The sequence below is a fragment of the Oncorhynchus tshawytscha genome, linkage group LG19, assembly GCF_018296145.1.
Source record: "Oncorhynchus tshawytscha isolate Ot180627B linkage group LG19, Otsh_v2.0, whole genome shotgun sequence".
NCBI lineage: Eukaryota > Metazoa > Chordata > Actinopteri > Salmoniformes > Salmonidae > Oncorhynchus > Oncorhynchus tshawytscha.
In genome coordinates this window covers 20,647,498-20,671,058 of record NC_056447.1, presented here as the reverse complement: position 1 = coordinate 20,671,058, position 23,561 = coordinate 20,647,498, and the positions used below count along the sequence as shown (strand labels likewise).

At 44.2% G+C, this 23,561-nt stretch overlaps 1 protein-coding gene across 1 annotated transcript in view; it reads right to left on the bottom strand.

Moving 5' to 3' along the window:
* The window catches only part of LOC112218428 (cytosolic carboxypeptidase 4), a 150,022-nt gene that overhangs the window by 86,836 nt on the left and 39,625 nt on the right, over positions 1–23,561 (bottom strand). Inside the window, exons 9-18 of the mRNA XM_024379212.2 lie at positions 23,236–23,395; positions 21,964–22,031; positions 19,636–19,752; positions 16,007–16,449; positions 12,263–12,346; positions 11,557–11,646; positions 10,960–11,108; positions 10,416–10,503; positions 9,997–10,129; positions 9,584–9,737 (exon numbers count right to left, since the gene is read on the bottom strand). Coding sequence (XP_024234980.1) covers positions 9,584–9,737; positions 9,997–10,129; positions 10,416–10,503; positions 10,960–11,108; positions 11,557–11,646; positions 12,263–12,346; positions 16,007–16,449; positions 19,636–19,752; positions 21,964–22,031; positions 23,236–23,395 — 1,486 coding nt within the window. The remainder of the gene's footprint in view (positions 1–9,583; positions 9,738–9,996; positions 10,130–10,415; positions 10,504–10,959; positions 11,109–11,556; positions 11,647–12,262; positions 12,347–16,006; positions 16,450–19,635; positions 19,753–21,963; positions 22,032–23,235; positions 23,396–23,561) is intronic.

The following is a 23,561-nucleotide window of genomic DNA, read 5'->3' as shown; positions in this document are numbered from 1 at the left end:
CCGATTTGATTAGATTGAAATTAAGTTTAAATCGGATACATAATGAGGCGGTAGTAACCATGTTGACAAAGACAAACTATTCTCACTCCTACAGTATCTTTCCCATAGATATAGAATGAATAGAATGGGCGTCCCCATCCAAGTCAATTATGGCATAATGGGTGGACTGGTGGCCATCGCGAGTTTACCCATAAGTGCAAAGCAGGAAGTAAAAACAGGAAGTGTACCCATGAATCTGACATTACACAAAATACATTCCATTGCATGAGTCACATCACTTAGCATAATTTGAATGAACATTTTACATTACCATGGAAATGATTGCATCACAATACCAGGCAGCCATTGTGAGCGTACCCATTCATTTACCAGTCAAATTGCCAGGGTCAGACGTTACAACCCCGTTCTATTCATTCTATTTCTATGATCTTTCCACCCACCCGAACATCTTTTTCCTATGGAAACAACTCTGTGTTTAAAGCTATTTCAGATTGGCAAACAAACAAGAAACCAATTCAACTCTAAACTCACTGCTATTTCTCACATTATTAGCCCAGAACGTTTTTACAAGCATTTCACTACACCTGCATAAGCATCTGTTAAATATGTGTATGCGACCAATACAATTAGATTTGATTTGTTTATAGTCATCAAGCTACTCTTATCGCCGGACTCTCCATACACAACCACACCCACACCCACACTTGACATGTCACAAAATGAAATGACCCTATCTCACCGTGACAGTCATCAATCTGTCTTAGGAGGAAACACAAAGCTTTATTACATTTAACACCAAGCAATTATTCATGACCTACACAAAATATGATAATGATTATATCAGATTTCAAATTAGTCTTCATTTGCTTGTTGTGATGGGTGTGGGAGACAGCGGAGTATCATTGATTTAATATCAGCCCTAATGAAATAAAACCACCAAATGCATCTGAAGTTATAGCCGACTACTATCTGCAGTGCAACTGACTTGCATAGTGTTAATTAGGGCATAATTATAACACTAGTTTGCAGATGTGTTACATAACAAAGAAATGAACGTGTGTACAGGAGTTAGAACCGACCAGCTGAAATGCCTTCCTCCTCCCCTCACAAGGTTGTCATGGCAGCACCACAAAACATTAACTTAATGTACTATAGGCCTTAATACAACTTAAAGGCACTAAAATGCAAAAAGGGCAGGTCCCTGTTTGAAAGACAGTGAATGACATCACTCTTAATATCTCTAATGGGAATACGTCCATGGCGTTGCTGCTGAATCAGCCGATTACAGACTTTCCCGCCCTAACATGGCTGGATTAATGCACCGCACTGCAGAGTGATGTGTTAGTAGAGTGGCAGGGGGAGGACAAAATAACTGAAGATGCATGTTGTAAACATATTCCTACTATAATATAGGATTTACATTAGGGAATGGGGATACTTAGCCAGGTATACAACTGAATCCATTCAACTGAAATGTGTCTTCCACATTTAACCCAACCCCTGTGAATCAGAGAGGTGCGGGGAGCTGCCTTAATCAACATCCACGTCATCGGCACCCGGGGAGCAGTAGTTCTTGGGGGTTAACTGCCTTGCTCAAGGGCAGAATGGCAGATTTTTCCACATTGCCGGCTCAGGGATTCAAACCAGCGACCTCTCGGTTACTGGCCCAACACTCTTATTACCCGGAGGCCACATATCATGGTATGGTCATGCTGCACTGAGGAACAACTGAGAAGTTCTATTATTTGTCTCAGGCTGACAGAATGTATAGAGGAGTAGTGTATCTCCAGTCTACATTTAACTTGGAAGGACTTTATTTTAGGGGGCAACATTTAGTAACGCTATAATAGTAATGCTATATTCTAGGTGGTACAATATCAGCACTATTCTAGACAGGAGCCATTATTCAGCTTTTTACGTGGCTTACTATGGTGTTATCTTTATAAGTAGCAGTAAACATAGCTAAGTAGCTACAACAACCCTTTCATACTGTTATATTTGCAGCTACTAGTAAACAGAAGTAGCAACGCTAACCTCCTTTTGATCACCATGAAGGCAGCTGGTACCCAATCAAGGGTCACAATCTTTCTCCCTTCGAGGTTTCCACCGTCATCACGAATAGTACAGATCTGAGAAGGCCTCTACAGTCAACCATATGCTAGCAGGCTGGCTGTGGGGGGGCTCCCCTAAATATTAATCAGCAGGAGCCGTCGGGAGGCTGGGGAGGATGGGGGTGATCGGCAGGTGGGGAGAGATGTGGAGGGATGGGAAGGCAGGGGAGGGTAGAGAGAGGCTGGTGGGGAGGTGGGGGACCGTTGGAGGCTGGGGAGGGTGTGGGCAGGATGGAGACAGTGCTCCCCTCCCTGGTGGCACGGCCTTGGTTGTGTCCCAGAGCTAGGTCAGCTTGTCCCTCCCTCCGTCTCCCCACCCCACACATCCATCACCATCCCCCAGCCTCTGTCTGTCTCTATCTTTCTCTACCTCTTTCAAACCAAGCCAGACACACAGCTCAGACTGCTCCTCTCTCATTCATACAGCATCATCATCGCCTGTAAAGGAATCAGCCTAAACTTAATAAGAATGCCCAGAAGGCCATGACGAAAGCCCAGACATAAACACACTGTCCTTCAGCGGGATTACATGTCTCACTTCAAAGCCCTCTCACTCACCCTCTATCTGGCCCATTTGTTTGACTTGGATTCAAAGCAATGTAACTATGAGTGTTATTTATTTCCTCCTCTGACTCCAGCAGTACATGTATCATGTGGTGAGTTCAACAGTTGGCACTGGCAGTGAGTCTATCACCTTGCATTCTCCACTCACAACTCCAGCTCTGACAGGAGCTGTCTGTGTTATATCTGCTGCTAGGAGTTTCTTTGAGCAACTGCGCGCTCTCTCTCACTTTCTCAATTGAATTTATTGACATGGCAAGTTAAATTACTTACATTGTCAAAGTATACAAATAAAACATTTAAAAAAAATATATATATATATATATATAAATGGTGGGTCCAACAGCAATAATAGTAGTAGTGGAAATGGGATTACCATTAACAGCAACTACAACAACAATATTAATGAGAATAATAATACATTAAAGCAATAGTAGTAGACCAGTCTCAACATGACTGAGAAGACACATGACTTGAAAGCCAAAACAAAACTAAATGGGAAATATTATTGACATTACATTGCACTTTTCACTGGCTGTCCCTCAGGTTGTGACAGGATTTTGGCTTTTCACCCAATAAATATTAGATTTTTTTCTTCATCTTTTATATTTTCAAATTCTTTGTATTGAATTATTCTCTTAGGTCTGAGTATTTGTCACAGTGTAATAGGAAATGCAGCTCTGTCTCTACCTCTCCCCTGGAGCAGAGTGAGCACAGCCTGTCCTCTCTGGGCAGCCAGGTTAGTCTGTGACGGCCGGTCTCTATAGCCAGACTGTGCTCACTGAGTCTGTACCTAGTCTGTGTTTTCCCCAGGTTTCTATCAGTCACAGTGGTCAGATAGTCTGCCACCATGTACTGTCTGTTTAGAGCAAAATAGCATTGAAGTTTACTTCGATTTTTTGTGTTGTCTTTCCAATAGGTGATATATTTTAATTCTTGCTTTGTGATGACTTGGTTAGGCCAGATTTCCGAGTGCTGTCCTGAGGCTCTATGGGGCTGGTTTGGGTTAGTGAACTGAGCCTCAGGACCATGTTGCCTTGGGCTGAGGGGACTCTTCTCTTATTTAATCTCTTGACATTGTAGAGCTGTGTGATGGAATGTTTTGGGGTCACTTGTTTTTTGATGGTTGTTAAATTTGATTGCTATTTTTTCTATTCGAATGAGGAGTGCGTTTTGGCCCAATTCTGCTCTACATGCGTTATTTTGAGTTTTCTTTGCACTTGCAATACAGTCTTGCAAAACTCTGCATGCAGTAATTCGATTGGATGTTTGTCCCATTTGGTATTTTCACTGTTAGAGAGTGGACCCCATACTTCACTACCATATAGAGCAATTGGTTCTATAACTGATTGGAACATTTTGAGCCAGAATCTAATTGGAATTTTGATTTTAATGTTCCTTTTAATGGCATAGAATGCTATTCTTGCTTTGTCTCTCAGCTCAATCACAGCCCTGTGAAAGCTACCTGTGTTGCTGATATTTAGTCCTAGATACGTGTCATTTTTGGTGTATTCTAATAGAACTGTGTCCAAATATAATTTATATTTGTCATCCTGATTGCGGAATATCATTATATTTGTTTTGATTTGTTTAGATTAACGGTGAGAGCCCAGGTCTGACAGAACCTGTGCAGATGATCTAGGTGCTGCTGTAACTCCTCCTTCGTGGGAGACAGCAGCACCAGGTCATCTGCGTACAGCAGACACTTGATTTCAGTGTTGTGTAGGGTGAGACCAGGTGCTGCCGATTCTTCTAATGTTTTTGCCAATTTATTAATGTAGATGCAAACAGTGTTGGACTTACTGGGCAGCCCTGTTTCACTCCACGTCCCTGAAAGTATGTTCGCCTGTTGCCACATTTTAACCACACATTTGGTTTTAGTGTGCATTGATTTAATAACATAACATGTTTCCCCTCCAATGCCACTTTCTATTAGTTTATAAAAAGACCTTTGTGCCAAATTGAATCAAATACTTTCTTGAATTCTACAAAACACAAGTAGATTTTGTCTTTGTTTTGGTTTACTTGTTTGTCAATTGGAGTATGGAGAGTGTAAATGTGGTCTGTTGGGTGATCATTTTTTAGAAATCCAATCTGGCTTCTGCTCAGGATGTTGTGTACACAAAGGAAATTATGTAGTCTGCTATTTATGATACTGCAGATAATTTTCCCCAAGTTGCATATTCCTCTGTAATTATTTGGGTCAAATTTGTCTAAATTTTTATTGATTGGTGTGATCAATCCTTGGTTCCAAATATCGGGGAAAATACCTGCAGTGAGGATAATGTTAAAGAGTTTGAGTCTAGCCAATTTGAATTTGTGGTCTGAATATTTGATAATTTCATTTAAAATACCATCAGCACCACAGGCCTTTTGGGTTGGAGCGTGCATCGTTTTTCCAATAATTCTTCTTCTGTAATTGGGGTATCCACAGGACTCTGAAAGTCTTTGACTGCTGATTCAAGGATTTGTCATTTTTGTTGTAAATCTTTTTGTTCTGGGCTCTTTGTTATATTGCTGTAAAGGTTTGCAAATTGATTTCTCCACATATCCCCATGTTGGAGAGCCAGTTCCTCCTGATGAGGTTTGTTTAATGTATTCCAATTCTCCCAGAAGTGGTTTGATCCTACGGATTCCTCAATTCCATCCAGCTGATTTCTAATGTGCTGTTCCTTTTTTGTTCTTAGGGTGTGTTTGTATTGCTTCAGTGTTTCCCATATTGAAGGTGTACATATTTGTTGTCTGTTCTCTGTGTTTTTGATAAGATATATTTCTCAATTACTTTCTTAGATTTTTGCAATCATTATCAAACCATTTTTCGTTATCTATTATTTTTGGTTTGCTCTCATATTTATTTTGATTAGCCAAGGAGGCTAATTTGTTAAATATAAAGTTTATGTTCTAAATGGCCAAATGTACACCTTCATTGCTGTAGGAGAATGTTAAGGATAAAGAGTTGTCCAGGAGAGATTGTATTTTTTGGCTACTAATTGCTTTTTGGCAGATTTCTGTACTGTTTTCACTGCATCTATAGGCCTGTTTAGTACCATGTAATTTATTGGGCCGTGATGCTTCATGGCTGGGTTCCGCTCTTCTCAGATACACTGTGATTTTACTGTGGTCTGAGAGAGGTGCTAGTGGGCTGACTGTGAAGGCTCTGAGAGACTCTGGGTTTAGGTAAGTGAGGAAGTAGTCTACAGTGCTGCTGCCAAGGGATGAGTTGTAGGTGTACCTACCAAAAGAGTCCCCTCTCAGCCTACCGTTGACTATATATAGACCCAGTGTTTGACAGAGCTTCAGGAGCTGTACTCTTAGTTTTTCACTTTGTCATAGTTGTTTCTGGGGGGGTATGTGGGGAGGGAAAGGTTATTGCTTCCTGGTAGGTGTTTATCCCCATGACTGTTAATAGTGTCTGGTTCTTCTGCTGTTCTAGCATTCAGGTCTCCATGTTGCCTTGGGCCTGAAAGTGACTCATCTCCCCTTTAGAATGGAGAAACTCTCTTCATTGAAGTAGGGTGACTCTGAGGGGGGAATGTATAAGGCGCAGAGGAAGACGTTTTTATCTGTAAAGATAGCCTCCTTGTTGATTTCTAACCAGATAAAGAATTCTCCTGTTTTGATCAATTCGATTGAATTAGTTAGTTCAGATTTATACCATATTAGCATTCCTCCTGAGTCTCTGCCTTGTGTGATTCCTTTTTATTTGGTGGATGGTAGGATTATCTTCCTATAACCTAGTGGACAGCCAGTGAAAACATCACCTCTGCACCATGTTTCCTGTAGTACTACAATATCAATATCATCAATTTCTTTCAGGAAGTCCGCGTTTCTGCTCTTTAGCCCAAAAGCAGAGGACTTCAATCCTTGTAAATTCCACAATGCAATGTAAAAAGATTTCATAACTGTTTTTTCTTTACATTCATGAGACAAACACTCACAATCCAACAAGAACTATGAAAATAGGATTTTTCAATTAACGTAAACTCTTATGATGAAAATGTGATTTGTTTATCATTTAAGATAGCATTTGTGTCATGCCACTTGGATGGATGTAGTGTGAGGATGGTGGAGTTCTTGTGCTCATCTTACCATGACCCCCGGCCTATCACATGTTAGCATAGTAGACTCAGCATGTGTTTAATGTCACTCATTTGGTTGGTGGGGGCTGGGCCAGTTGCTCCTCTCACAGCCTGTGCGTAGCTCTGCCTGTGACTCCAGGTGTGGGTCTGCGGTGGGGAGGAGGGGGATGGTAGGCCTCGTCTGGGTGGGTCTGAAGCTGGGCTGGGGTGGCCTGTACTGCGCTGGCTGTGGTGGGCATTGAGGTTGGCGGTGCTGTGGTCGTGGCTGGGGGGTCCAGGGTGCTGGTCCGGGGTGTTGTCTCGATAATCTCGGAAGGGTGGAGATTGCTCTGCTCTTCCTGGGTGGAGAGGTCGGGCTTCAGTTTAAAGCAACATCCTTGAGAGTCTTGGCAAGGATGGGGACTGTCTCCCTGTACAGGTGAACATGGTCATAGAGACAGTTCAGATCGAGGGTGGGATGGTGAGCCAGGTGTACATTGGGTTGCAGGGCACAGTCCCGGGAGAGGCTGGCGTTTATTCTTTGGATTGTGGCAGGGTGGAAGTCCTTCCTCTGTAGAAGGGTTGACACCACAATCCTTGAGTTGGAGAAGATTGCGGAGGCCTTCTCAATCACTCCCAGTAGTGAACTCCACCCTCTCCAGAGCACGCAGGTCGTTGCTTCCGGTGTGTATGATTATGTGGCTTGACGACCAGAGCTGGGCCTTATCAAGCAGCTCCATGGCACTCTGCGTTGTTGGGCACCACACCTTTCTCATTTTGTGTCTAGGGAAAAGTGTATTCTCCTGAACCAACTTCCCATTTGAGTCCATCAACAGGATGATGTCAGCCAGTGTTTCTTCTGGACTGGAGGGGGTAGAGGGGGGGCTGGTGGGTGTTGGAGCTGGGGTGTGGCTGGTCTGTTTCTTCTGGACTGGAGGGGGTAGAAGGGGGGGTGGGTGTTGGAGCTGGGCTGTGGCTGGTCTGTGCCGGTGCCACTGTCTGTGGGAGGCTGGGGGGAGGTGTGCAGCAGGCAGGGCTGGGGATGCCTGGCTGGTTGAGGTGGGCTCCTCTGCTGTGTGAGGCCAGGTCATGGTGATCTAGCTTCTCCTGCAGCCTGTCCTCTGTTCTCTTTCTCTCCTGCAGCCTGTCCTCTGTTCTCTTTCTCTCCTGCAGCCTGTCCTCTGTTCTCTTTCTCTCCCGCAGCCTGTCCTCTGTTCTTTCTCTCCCGCAGCCTGTCCTCTGTTCTCTTTCTCTCCTGCAGCCTGTCCTCTGTTCTCTTTCTCTCCTGCAGCCTGTCCTCTGTTCTCTTTCTCTCCTGCAGCCTGTCCTCTGTTCTTTCTCTCCTGCAGCCTGTCCTCTGTTCTATTTCTCTCGTGCAGCCTGTCCTCTGTTCTATTTCTCTCCTGCAGCCTGCAGCCTGTCCTCTGTTCTCTTTCTCTCCTGCAGCTCCTCTCTTAATGTGGTCAGATCTTTATTACTGCTCTGCCTGTCTTTTCGGATCTCTCTCACCTCATTTGTTGGATCAGCCAGCTCTCTCTTGAGTCCGTCTCTCTCTTGCTGAACCTATTTCCGCTGTGTTGCAAGGCTGCTGTCCTGCTCTGTCCGCACCTTGGTTAAGAGCTCCTCTAAGGTTGTCTGGTTGCTGTTTGCTCACACTCTCCCTCAGCAGGACTACCTCCCCCTCCAGAACTCATCCCTCATGGCAGGCATGGTGGTGAGGAGGGCCTGAGCCTGCTCTGCACTGAGGGAGTTGCTCTCTTCCTGGGGCGTGTCTTCCACTATGGTGGGAAGAGAGGTGCTGGATGTGCCTTTTTGGGTGGGGATAGTAGGGGTGAGGGTGGTGCTGGTGGAGTTTGTCTTGTGGGAGGGGATGTCACTGGTGGTGTCCTTCTCTCTCTCCTCTCTCTCCTTAATGGTCTGAAAGTCTGTTTCAATCAGCCTAAGATTACCTTGCACCATGACAGTCCCAGTCTTGTAGAGGTTGATTGTTATCATGGTGCTGTCAGGGTCGTCTGTCTCTTTGACTTTCAGCTTCCACCCATTACAGATTCCCTCTTCTTTATGGATGGGTAGTGAGAGCAGACTACTGAGCGCCATGCATTTGGCTGGTCAGTGAGAAAGATGAGATTACTCACATCACAGTTTTTGTAGAGGTCTGGGGAAAAGGGTTTCTGGCCTCCCCTTTAGTAGTTTCTGTTTAAAAAGCTTTCCTCGTTGTGTCATTTTTGGCCTCTGGAGGGTAGAGAATGGATCCAGTGCTGAGGGGGAATGGGGGCATGGTGCCTGTGAGCTCTGCTCCTACTGTGGCTCTGTTCTGCTGTCCCATTGCCATGGCAACCAGGTTGTTTGTCTGCTGATGATGCTATATTGCTCTAATTTAGTTTAAAAAACCAGCAAAAAGAGTGACAAATCTTTACACACAAAAAAAACAGAAGATATGTTTAAAGTTAGTCCGTGCTCCTTTTTGGTTTACTCATTCAGTTTGGTTGTTTCATGTAGCTGTATTAACTCCCCTTGCTAGGTTTGTTCTAGCTCATTCTTTCTGGCTAGCTTGTTAGTCTGCTGGCTAGGTTTTTTGTTGTGTAGCTAGCTAGCTAGAGTCAAAATTTCTTAACTTGAGGCACAGTTACTTTTTTTCTATTCTGATTGAAAAGAGTTGTTGTTCATCACTTATTGTCTGGAATATATATCAGGAGCCCATGTTGAGAATGTATCTCTCTCTCTCTCTCTCTCTCTCTCTCTCTCTCACTGGACAAAGCATGATGGGCGCACACACACACACGCACACATGCATGCTCGCAAACACAAACACGCACAGCAAAGGTGCAGCGGGACATGGTTTTGTAGACTCACGCAGCTGATGCAAGTCCTTCCAGCTTTTGGAGGAGGGGCAGGCAGTGATAGTGACCAGGGGACAGGGGTTACCAGCCAGTGTGTTGCACAGACTCTGCTGGCGGAAAAACAACTTGCGAGGGTCCACTGACCGCTGCAGCACCTGCAGGTGACTCTGAAACACAGCGATAACCACTGGCCTGTTAAATAAACTGCCGTGATGCATCGGGTATAATGCAAATAGATCATACACACACATCCAAAATAACCACTCTAGACACATGCTCTGGAAGGAAAATGTCAAGACCACCTCAAGGCTGGTGTGGGTGTACGTACACACACACACACACACACACACACACACACACACACACACACACACACACACACACACACACACACACACACACACAGCAGGATGTTGAGTGCTGTACCTGGAGGGCAGAGTAGGTGTAGGGGTAGTGATAGGCCAGGTAGCACACGTCTTCGTTGTGTTTGAAGGTCACGGTAAAGGTCAGGGTGTAGAAGGAAGAGCTCTTTTGGCCTCGGCTCGGACAGAAGCTGTTTCTGCAAAAACAGCATTACTCAAGTTACAAAATGTTATGCCATTTGGAGAAGTCCACTGCAGGGGCAGTAACATTGTGTCAGCACTGTTAGCAACAGAACAAAGCAAACTCTAACAAACAAGCCATTAAAATCTGCTTGCAATGAATATCAGTAAGTATATAATGGTGTGTTCACGCACCAAATGACATGGCAAATCTCACTCTTCTAGCTATCGTTAAAAAAGTATCTGCAGCCTATTTGAGTGATGGTGGCATAAATGTTGTGTTAGTATCCTCCTATCACTCACCTGTAGTAGCAGACCTCAGTTCCAGTTCTGAGCCAGTTGGGTCGTCCCTCCAGAGCCTCTCTGACAGAGTACAGTACAGGCTGCATCCCTGGGGACAGACAGAAAGGCATCTGTTAGGTATCTACAGACTAATGAACCGATTGATAACAATGCAACATAAACCACACAGAACGTTGCACCGTTAGACGGGGGCACACAGTACAGGGAGAACATACAGTATTATTTATTTATTTATCCGTTATTTTACCAGTTCACAAAATCTATAGAAAGTAAACTCCCTAAAGGACTTTTTTCCAATTACACATTTCTAAGGAGTACCATTGTGGCCCAGGCCCACTGCTGAGCTCTAGAACGGACGAGGATGAGAATGAAGGAGCCCTGTGTGTGGGGGACTGGGAATGGTACATTGAAGGGGACTGAGGACCCCCAACGTATAGACAGATCAACAACACAGGGGTCCTAAAATACCTAAAATACCTACTGACAATCCTCTACCTCGGTGCTTATCCAGTGAGGTGTCATTATACTGGCTATCTGTGCTTACCGTAGTTGAACTGGCTGTTGGCTTTCTCACAGTTGATGATGTTGAAGCGATAGGGCACGTTTGCCGCCATAGCGCTGACCTCGAAATAGAACCACTGGTGGTGCTGGGAGCAGTTGGCGTCCGCGTTCAGGATCAGATCGTACTCGTGACTGAGGAAGAGGGAGGAGGTTGAAGACAGAGATTCCGTATGAATCCCAAAAGGCACCTTATTCCCTGTATAGTGCACTTACTTTTGACCAGAACCTGTCAAACATAGTGCACTATAAAGGGAATAGGGTGCCATTTGGGACACACACTACACCATGAAGAAAGAAGTCTTTCCCTCTATGTTGTATTCTAACTGTTCTACAGTGCAACGGTTTTACAAAGACTTAATGTATTATTCAAAGGAAATTCCAGTCCAAGTATAGACTAAACCTTTAATTTGATCTGAAATATGTCAACGGGACACCTTCCTTACAGAAGCAAAAGGAGAGGTTTGAGAGACTCTGTTTGATTTTCAATGCAGCGTAAATGAGCCCCGAGGGGAATGTGCTACTTGTAGTCAGGTCTCTGCCAGGAAGCAGGAAGGAGCTGGAACAAAGCGGAGAAGCGTACCTACGGACGTGAACGGCTTTGCGCAGGTTCCCGCACTCAAACTTGGAGAAGAAGCTCAGGGAGTCGGAGTGATCAGGAGAGCACTGGGAGCTGGGGATGGATGGAGGGGGGGGTGGGGGGGGGTACATTAATACAGAGTACCTGACTACATCAAAAATGACTAGGATGGTAATGGTCATTTTGAATTAGCTTTTGTACTTCAGTGACCGGACCCATCCATTATCAGTCTGACCAGATGCAGAAAATGGCACCTGAGGTTTCTCATTATGCACATAATCTAACTGAGAGTGCCTGGCGATGCTCTGATTATCAAGCATGCCGTAAGAACACAATACCAGCCAGGATGGTGTAGCTGCTCTTACAGTATCCATGCTATACCTCTGACATCCTCCATTACCACAGCACTTAAAAAGCAGTTCTGCAGTCAACTGACAAATCAAAGCAGGTGATTCTGCAGCAGCAGAGCCCAGAAATATCTCTACTCAATGTCCTCTTTCCATTAGACATCCACCTACGCACTCAAGTGCTCTGCTGTTTCAAAATTTTTCTATGTAACAAGCAAGATATTTCAGCAGAAATGTCCCCGTCTCAACCAACTATGGCGGCCATCCATGAACAGTCCATAGAGGACAGGAACATATGATAACTGCCTGTGGAGAGGCGTGGCTTCCGTCCTAGAGAGAGTGGCTGATTTGTTAACACTCACCTGGGGTCCTCCAGGTCAAACACAACTTCATCAATAATGTCCTCCGGGTTGAGGAGACGCTGGACGTCCTCAAGCACCTTCTTCCTGTAAGAGACAGAGTACAGTCCATGTTCACCAAGGGTCATACAGAATCGTATTAATTGCGTTCCTAAAGACATAGAAAGTATGTTGCGTCAACTACTCTCTTAGATTTGCTGATAATGGCCTAAATATTGATTTATTACCATAATGAATAGTACAAATAGTACAGCATTTTGACATCTAAAGCTGATAGTCTCATTGATTTAAACAATTCCATTAGAGTTCATAAACCCTGGAAGTCAGCCTAAAGCGGGTATATACTGTAAATGTACACTGTGTACAAAACATTAGGAACATTAGTTGGGGCATGGACTCCACAAGGTGTCGAAAGCGTTCCACAGGGTTGCTGTATCATGTTAACTACAATGCTTCCTACAGTTGTGTCAAGTCAGCTGGATGTCCTTTGGGTGGTGGACCATTCTTGATACACAGGGGAAAGTGTTGAGCATGAAAACCCCAGCAGCGTTGCAGTGCGCCGGGCACCTACTACCATTCCCCGTTCAAAGGCACTTCAATCTTTTGTCTTGCCCATTCCCCCATTGAATGGCACTCATACACAATCCATGTCTCACTAAAAAAAACATTCTTTAACCTGTCTCCTCCCCTTCATCTGCACTAATTGAAGTGATTTAGCAGGTGACATCAACAAGGGATCCCATAGCTTTCACCCGGATTCACCTTGTCAATCTGTGTCATGTTTTGTACACTCAGTGCATGTGGCAATTCGACTGGACATTTCTATATTTCCCCAAACTAAATCTAAAATGCCTCCAACCCCATGCAGACCTAGTTTCTCTGTGTAGTGGAGTGGTGAGTCAGCACAGCAACAGGCGTACCATATACAGGACTTCCTTTCTCTCAGCACTGTAGCTAGAGAGAGACTCTGTGGTGCACTTCACTCGCTCCTCTCCTCTCACTATCCCATCACCACCTCCCCAAGGTCCCTTATCACTCCCCAAATTAAGAGGAGAGGCGAGGGGCACAGAGGAGCACTGCATCAGACCGCCATCCCTTTCCTCCTCTCTCTCTGAATATAGGATTACAGGGCGAGGCAGGAGAAAAGTTTCCAGTGCAGCTACAGAGCCCTCCTTCATCCCCGTCCAGGGCGCTCTGACTCAGAGAACTCTAAACAAACACACCAGAGGACAATCAGAAAGGCTGGGAGATCACCGGGAGGCTAGTGGGACAGAGGCCGCATGAAGCCTGAGGGTGTGATTGTTTGATCAGGCCATGCCTGTGAGGACCACTGTCCTGGCTCTATCCCACCGGGTCCTGAGGGGACAGAACAGCCAGTAACCATCCCACTGAGTTAGAAAGAGTTCGAGAGAGGCTGAAAACACTTTCTCAAGAAAGCAGTGCCCCAGCGGACGGGATGCCCTTCAAATGAAATGAGTCGACTTGTTTTTTCCTAAAAATATAAACTTTAGATGTGTTTTACATTAGGGAAATCTCAATTTACATACACTTCTGGTGAAAGCTGAATTTAAAAGTATTTAAAACTATTTAATGTGAACACAGACTCCCAAAAAGTAAAGCGCCTGACAAAATTGCATCTGTGCAACCTAAATGTCACAGACTGTCAATCACTTTAAGTCCCGAAAAATGGCTTTTGCAGAGAAGACACTAAATAGAGCTAACATAGACTTATCTCTTCCCAGGGTGAGCACAATGAACTGTGAAATGACTGAAATAAACTTCCTTTCCACACAATCTGCCATTTGCACCTTGAAAAGTTCTCCAAGAAAACAAGTTTTGGTCCGGGCAGCCGCCACATAGCCTAATTAGATTACTGAATAAGTGTTTAATAAAAGGTTGGCACTTTGGGATGCATTTGGGTTGACTGACTTCAGTAGGGAGCAGTAGAACGAAAGGGACTGACAAAGATCCTGTGCACTGACAAATTATACAGCTTGGCTGCTTGAGATAACGACACGCGAAAGGTGGGTACCTATCCATTATGGATTACACATGTCAATGACACTTAAGCGTTTGTTGAGACTCACAAATGATACCAAAGCTTCAGAAACAAATGACCAAAGCATTCTCATGAGAAGGATAAACAAACGTAATAGAATACAAATACACTTGCTTGTAAATAATGCCAAAATCAGATGTGGAAAACATTTCAAGACGAGCTAAGTCCTATCTTTCTGTGCATATTCTAGTGTAGGAAATGACATGAATAATGCCTTTGACAGGTTTGAGAAGTCTAAACTTCTACTGTGTTCTCAGCTCAAGTGTGAAACACTACAGGTCAAAAGAAATCTGCATTTAATATGCCGCTTCAATGACATGTTATTGTTTACAATATTTCCGGTATTTCACACTGAAAAAGAGCACTTGAACCTGACTCAGATGCTACAGAATAATTTGCCAGTTACAATCAACGTAACACTGTAATGCTGTAAGCCTATATTACTCACTCTGCAGAAAGCAGCAGCAAACAATTTGTTTCAAGCACAGAAACATCTCCCACTGTTGTGTATGGCCCCTCTAAATGACTAACTATATTGACTACTCTGTAGTAGGGTGTAGAAGTAGAGTATGAGCTCAAATATTCAACCATGAAAAGTGTACAGTACAGTAAAGAGGGCTGGGAATTGCCAGGGACCTCACGATACAATGTTATGACAATACTTAGGTGCCCATACGATATGTATTGCGAATTTCATGGTTCTATTTGTATTGCAATTCAATATTTTTTATTGCGTTTCGATGTTCCTAACATATTGCCCCATCATGTCTGCTGCAGAGAGACAAGAAAGAGCATGAGAACATTTGTTTTGATCAGTCAGGGAAATAAAAGGGCTGAAAACAAATTGGCTCCCTATTTAAAAAGAAGATGGAGAAGCTGTGAAGGAAAAACACTGGAGTTTTGGTGGAGGTACAGCCAACTAGAGCAAAAAGAATATTGCGATATTGTCAAAACAACACGATAATATAGTCAAAAATAATGTCCCAATATGTAACTGTATCGATTTCTCCCCCCATCACCAGTAACAAACCCACTCAAACATTCTCAGAGTGCTGAACACTGTGTTCGTCTCAATGAAGGGTGTTAGACTGTTAAACCACTACAGTGAGGTGACCATCCGAGAAGACAGGGAAAATTTTGCCATGATTCTTAATCATGCCGGCATGTCTGTTTCTTCTCAAAAATTCTTCTAGCAATCACTTCCAGAAACCTGCTTCCATCAACCACTTTCCAAAGGTGGCATACACCAAACATGAAATCAATCCAAGACAATTGACAGGATGAATGCTATCTGTGCTGTGCCATCTGTGACAGAGAGGAGCAACAGCCGACAATACAGAGAGAGAAAGGAATCAAGACAGTGGGGAAAGCAGGAGGACCAAGCTTATATTTGACATCTTCCTTCCTGACATGCTTCCCACACGCTCCATAAATTCCTTCTTTAAATGGGATTTATGCAAATGAAGTGATGGGATGGGTCTAATGGGTTAGTACCACACTGAGACAAGGCCTCCCATCATGCCGTGATGAATACATCAACATGGCTCGATCATTCCCACACTCATCAATCACTGCAATTTAGTTAGGGGGAGCCACAGCAGTGCTATTTCTTCTGTCCTCAATGGCATTTTTCCTTCAACTTACATAAATATATAACCATTGGTTGACATATGGAGACATCTACCTACCTTTGCACATTGGGTTTCCTTCCAGCCATTGGCTCTTTGCTCTGTGGGGGGAGATGTCCCCAGAAGTCAGGGAAGGCTAAGATGGAATACTCAGGGATGGACTTGGTGAGGGCTGCTGCTGTGGTGTACATGCGTGGGTCATGGTGGGGGATGCAGGCCCCGTGTTTCTCCAGCAGCCTGTCTACCATGCTAGGGTGGCTGTCCTGCTTCACACTGGCGCTAGACAGGAAGTGGCTGTGGAAGTCACAGGCCTGCAGATGGTTCTCTGGAGGTTCTCCTTTGCCATCCTGGTCTCCCTCTACTGTTGAGACTGGGTGCTCCAGGGGAGAATGGGACGGAGAATCTCTGAGATTTACTCTGGATCTTCCATCAGTCCTGAAGTCCTCATTGAGTAGACCCTCCTCATCGGAGCTTGAATCTACCTCAGAGTCCGAGTCCAAGTCCTGAAAGACATGGTACTCTGTAAACCTAAATGGGGTTAAAGGTGGTATGTTCTACCCTCTTCGCCTCTGGTTACATTTAAAGTGCACAACAGTCATGATTAGCTAAATATACTGTCGTCGGAACAACTCAATGCAAATAATAAACTCAAGGGATCTTATCGAATGAAAAAGGAACATTCAAATGCACTCATTAGTAAAAACAGAAATACATCTTAAGGTCAATAAAACATAAAGAACACCTCTGATGGTGCCCCCAAGGATATATATTTAACGTCCCATTCCCAGTGACATCAAAACGGTGTTCAGTCCTTTGATATTGAAAGCAGATGAGGTCTAGCAATGACAGCAGCTGACAAGCAGAAAATATGAAGCATCATTGGCCCCATCCTTGGCCCCATCATTGGCCCCATCCTTGCAATTTCGCAACTTGAATATCAATTTAAAACCTATGCATAATTGTTCTACGGTTCCACAGAGAGGAGTCAGGAGACTCATTCCTTGAAGCTTGTGAAGCTGTAAGAAAGTCGATGTGTCAACGGCTAGTGTTCACGGGCACAGGCATTGATTAGCATGTAAAAGGTTAAGTAAAGCATGTGGGAATGTCTGGGAACCCAGATTTTTTACAGTGTGTTCTTTGTATCTCATAACCTCTAGCCCTCAGCAGTTATGCTAAACTTATGAGTTTGGGAGTTTTTTTCAGTGTTTGCACTGCACACTTGCTGATTCACTTCATTTCACATCATATTAGCATTAAAATCAGAGCTGAATACCAATGGATATGTACAGTATAATGCAGAAATGCATACTGTAGGTATCATTGAAGCAGAGCAAGAAAGATGGAGAGAAAAAGAAAGTGGTTAAGAGTGTTGGGCCAGTAACCGAAAGGTTACGGTTTGAAACCCTGTGTCGACTAGGTGAAAAACCTGCCGATGTGCCCTTGAGCAAGGCACGTAACCCTAATTGCTTCTGTAAGTCGCTCTGGATAAGAGCCTCTGCTAAAATGTTTTGAAAAATCACTCTAGGCACTATGCAGTCAAAGCAGGGTAGTAGGTTTCAGGGGAAAAAGTTGACGGCATCATTCTTCTTGGGCTTTAATAATGCATGTTTGGCTTCATGCACTCAACAAAGCAATGTGTACCATGTGAAACAAAACTAAACGAAATAGCATATAAATTTGAACAGCTCGCTTTCTCGCAGCGCAGGAATAATGTGACTTATCCTTTTCATTTTTAATGAAAAAGGCCCCACAAACAAACACTATAGATCGAATCTCTAGTGTCAATTTGATGACTGAATCCAGCAAATGAAAAGGGACTGTTGAAAACATGATTGTGCTGTTTGCAATTTCCAGAACATCATCATTAGAATCTCTCTTGATTAAACCGTCGATATGATGCAGGTGCAGGTTCGGAAATCGACGCTCACATTCTAACGTCTCATAATAATCAAAGCCATAATTAGAGGAACACCTGGGAGTTGTGCTGCAGTGAACGTCTTGAAGATCCTGGGATAGAAGTGGAGAATGGACAACCAGGGTCTCACTGAGGTGTTATACAAGCAGCTCTGATCAAAGTAAGCCGCAGTCTCCTCAGGCATCTGACCGTAAAGGGGGAGAAAACTCCCCTGTCTGCCTTCCCCTCCCATACGTCTATACTACAGTCCCCAGGGCCGGGAAAGCATATATGTCTTGGACTCGGACAAGATTAGAAAATATATACGGAAACAGATTGAGGATTTATAAATGAACCATGGTTATTTTACCTTGTGGTCACACGCTGTATCAAGGTACTGTATGCCTATTATTGTGTTTTGTTTGATCATGGCGATCAGAAGATATGACAACCTCATTACATGTAATCAGTCAGGTATAACTTCAATAATGGATAAGTTATGCCTACTGTACATCGCCTGTCTAAGCATTGCAATGGTTTTCTCTTTTTGAAACACAACCAACACTCAGAGAAAATGAACTTCCAGTGCTGTGTGTATAGAGTCCTATTTCCACATAGAAGTCAAACTATAAGCAAACGCGAACACACTGTAGTAGCCAAACTAAAATGCACATCCAGTTCGTGGGAACAATGAACGTGAAATGCATTCGACCTTTCTGTGTAATCTCTGCCCCCTCTCCGAAGAAGGGCATTCTGGGAATGTAACTAACCTAATTGTCTTGTTGTTTCAAGGCATGCTGAATTACTACATCAGTAGAGAGAGAGACAGCCGCAAATGAATTGGGGGAGAAGTATTTTTTAGCAGACGCAGTTAATCTTGTGATATCATTGAAATGAAGAGAGTTGCACCAGGAGGAGACACATTCCCACAGGCTTGTTGGCATTTCAATTTGCCTTAACTCAACAACAGTCTAAAGTCTACCACAATGTCATGGGGTATCACACTGCCTGACACATGTCAGTCAAGCTATAGGGGCAATTTAAATGCCAACAGCTCACTTATGAAATTAGATACCCTATTAGTATTACCCTGATATCCCTACAGAAAATTGTAAAGAATAATACATGTTATTATTCACATCAGGAAATTTGACACAAATAGAATCCTTCTGCTCCCGAAACCCTGTTACCCAGAAGTTCCATAGAGGTTAATGATTTTGAGTGTTGCCCTGAGAACAATTTGCTTATCAGAGGATAATAGTGGCTGTCATACCCTGCTACCAGCTTTCAGCCTCTCACAGTCAGACCACTTCCCAGATTCTCTGGGTCTTGCTGAGTAGAAAACGTTTACCTGAGAAGTGGGGTCAGCACTTAGATTGACTTTTAGGATGGGCATAATGCACAGTCATTTTAGCAGATGCTCTTATCCAGCGTGACTTTGTGATGCCACACATTTTCATACCTGTCCCCCGTAGGAATCAAACCTACTACCCTGGCAATGCAAGCGCCATGGTTTACCAACTGAGCTACATGGGACACTCATCTAGTATCCACACATCTATCCACCTTAGGCTGGGCTCTTGGAGCCTTGCTAGAATCAACAATTGATTAAACACATTCCACAACGTACCAATAAATGAGTAGTTATGAATATAAACTGCTGAGAGTCAGTCAGGCATTTGCTGTGATGTGGTATTGATGACATCTTTTTTAGAGCAGACCATCAATGTCTGACACTGTACCTGGACTCCCATGGGAGAGATGGAGGGATAGGGCACAGGAGAACAATGTTTACCTGGAAGTCGTGGTGGAGTTCAGGACACAGTCTGACGTACTGACCCAGCTGCTCCAGGGGCCTGTCAGGTTCTGGCCGGGATCGCAGCTTGTTCACGTCTGACTCCAGGTCATCATCCTGCCGGGGCGATACACACACATGCATACACGCACGAACACACACCACACAAAACACAAAACACACACACACACACAAAACACAAAACACACACACACACAGAGCTGTAACACCACATAGAGCTGGGTGATATGGACAGAACTCCATATCACGACAAAGTTCATGAAACATTTAATAACATTAAAGGGGAAATCAGCAGTTGCAGCATACTTTTTCTTACTTATAAATGAATGATATTTACCCATTGATTCTTGAAGAATATAACTTATACATGCCACATGAGCTTAGGTTGAACTGACGTACCCCACTGTATAGCCTCAACATGGTTAAAACTATCATTTTGGTATCATGGACGGTCAGTCTTTGCATCCATAGCTCTGTCTTTGAATTTGAGAGTGGTTTCATTTCTCCAGCCCCAACCCCACCACTTTCTACCGAAACAGTGGTAGGGAGTACGCTATGTTATTGCTTCAACAGCTGATTGCCTCTTTAATGTGCACAACAGTTTAAAAATGTATATATTACCCTTAAAACCACAACTGCTACTTTGAATGTTGTAGCTATCGATTGTCCCATTAACAATCACCCATAAATGCAAATGTATTTCATTTCAAACTTCACAAGTATTCAGTAGGTTATTTATGTAAGTCACAACATGAGCAAAATTAGCTATAATCTTCATGTAAGAGACCGATTTTCGGGTTATCCTCCCAGCTCTACCGCCAGATCAGCACTGCACACAGACACACCTGGTGCGTACATCCATTAATCAGGAATACACTAAACCTTTGACTCTGGAACTCCAAAGGGAGGAGGCAGGTAAACAAACAGCTGGCGTCAGGCTCATCAACAGACAACAACAACTCCTCAGACACATACTGTCCTGCACTGAACAGTCCACTAGCAGCATGATAAACCCATTCACTCGATAGAGAGTTGGGCTATATCCGATTACGTGGGTGAGGCCATTTAAGGACAGTATCTATCTGCTAAAGAGCCCTATCTCTGACAGTGTCCAGCAGCAGGGCCTGGATGCTAACCACTAACCAGCACACAGCGCTCAGACCTAAAAACAGCAGTAACTCAGTAAAACACAACACTCCTGCTGCTTTACATACACAAATGTGTCAGATAATAGATGTGGCTGCTGGTGTTTATCAGCATGCATCTGATACCCTGGCTTTGCCTTCCTCCTCTCCCTCTACCCACCACAAGTCGATTTTGCAGCGTGCAAAATGTTGCTATTCACAAACAGCCACCGCCGCGCCTAGCCTAGCCCCTGGCCACATCAGATTAGGTCCATACAATGAAATGGATATGTTAGGAGGGAGGAGGATAATGTGGGCTTCAGTGTGTTCGAACCATAGACGTTAAAATCTGTAGATAGTGGCAGCGCTGACAGCATCCATGTCTTCCTATGGACAACTCCCAATGGTGCATGAAGTATGCACCATACTACCGGAAGTATTTGAATTTGAAGCACGCCATATTGCTGAATGGGGCTGAATGGCACCAAAAATTGCTAAGAATCACGGTGAAAGTGGCCATAAGGATCATGGTCGATGTAGTCATTTTCACCCTGCCTGAGAGACACGTGCAACGAGTGTGCATAATGGCGCGAGCCTCCTTGTAACCTGCCGGCCCGTGATTGGTCTGTGTCAGCACGTGGTCCTGTGTGATGACAAATATATTAGTGTGGATCACTATTTATTTCAAAGCGAACTTTCAAATTATTCACCTTGGGTGATCTAACACATTTTAGATCCCCAAAACGGCCGTCAATTTATTCTGGCAATCGTTATTTACATTTCTAAGGAGGACCAGGGCTTTTGGCACCGCCAGTTAGCCGACGAGCAGAGCTCGGGACTTCACGCTCCAGATCGAACACTGGGGGTTTGAACGAAAGCAGCGAGGTGGCATTGATTTCTGCCTCCATCAGAGGTCCTGTTATTGAAGTAACGTGAAGGCAGGAAGCACTTCACGTCAAGCTCACGGCACGCACAGATCGTCTTCCTTTTCACAAAGTAACGGATCAGTCAAATATACTCCCATTTACTCATTTAGGAGAAATTACAGAGGAAAATTGCATGTGTCAGATTGCGTCTGTGCGAGTGTGACTGGGTGAGTGAGTGTTTGCATGTGTGTATGTGTGCGCATGACTGCCGTGTGCATGTGTGTATTGCCTCCGAGCGAGGATCACAAATCACTCACATATTCCTTGCCGCAGTCAGCCTCTTCATTTTCAATGTCGTCGTCACTATCATCTTCGAAGCTGACATCTAGGGAAAAGAAAAGACACAAAGACGTAAATGTCAAAGGCTTTTGCACTATTTGTGTTGGATCAAAACAAACTGGTCCGCGAGAAATCTGTTCCTGTCTGACATGTGATGTATTTGTGCATGACTAATATGTGAAATGCACAGTACAGACGTGTGGCAGGGATCAAAACAAACAAAAACCTATGACAGCTTCGATGTGTTCCTGTATCTTCTATACCCTACAAAGTCCAATCACGTCTGTCTCATGTGGATATTACAGCAATGTGCCTGAACTTAAAACGCAAAAACTTGATCTTCTTTTGTTTCTGTAGACCTGTCAGCCTGATGTTCTAGTCTGCTAACTGGACTGGCAGATGAGAGAGGTGAAGTCAGGGCTATCTCAGCAGACAGATGAAAAGAATGCACCAGAATGAGCTAGGAACATGGCAAAATGAAATCTGCCTCGTAGCAACGGCGGCCATATCAAGGTATTTCAATTTGGAGGGTCATTACTGAGAGGGCCGTGTGACATCGGTAGCTGCAGGGGTCTTAAAGGAACCATTGCCCTCTAGCAGATTTTAGAGGTGTGTCCCCGTTGATTTCACCGGAGAGACACTCCATTTCATCGTTGCAGGCGGATCATGTTGATGTGCGGCGCTGCAGACAGTATCCCATTTCGAAAACTGTCAAATATGTCCCTGTTGGTCCCTGTATATATAGATCTTCAAAGGCTTTTCCGATTTTTCTCACATTGTAAGAGCACGTACCAGTTTGTAGTTCAGCAACACGTACCATCATACATTAATGCATGGCGCATGCCTATTCTTTCCTGTGGATGGATCATCCTGTGCTCCATCCTGTTCTCACAGAGTTTCACTGCCGCCTGCTTATAGGCAGATCCGATGAAGTGTGCCTCATCACTAAGAGAAATGAGGTGGGCATCTAAAGAGTCTGCCTCAGAGACCCAGGGTTGCCACGGTAACCAAGCCTATGCTCGCTGAATGACAAACATGGCAGGAAGACTTTATCACTGCCGACCACTGCCAGTGTGTTCACAGTGGGATAATGTCGCTCATCATATTCTCGCAGTTACATCAACATTTTAAACATCACACGCCTCCCAGTATAGTATCCCAGAGAGTGTGAGACAGAGAGAGAAACAGAAGCAGAGAGAGAGAGAGAGAGAGAGAGAGAGAAGATGAAAACAGAGATAGGCAAACAATACCTTGGGGTCCTGGAGCAGTGTCAGTAGGCCTCCCAGGCAGGGGGAAGGTATAAACACTCTGATCCGAGGTCAGAGGCAGGGGACATTTAGGATAGCACTTCCTCATCAGCTGGACAGCAGGCTCCACCAGAGATTCCAGACCGTTACTGGCCAGGCAGGTCTTCAAAACAGCAACACAAACAGAAATACAGCCACCTCCTACATATATTTAGGATTTTTTTAACCCACATTAGCATGCATTATCCAGCATTACAATCAAGCTCTGTATTATACTCAAATAACTTGGCGAGGGCAATCCGAATTGCCAGGCAATACCAACTCCAATT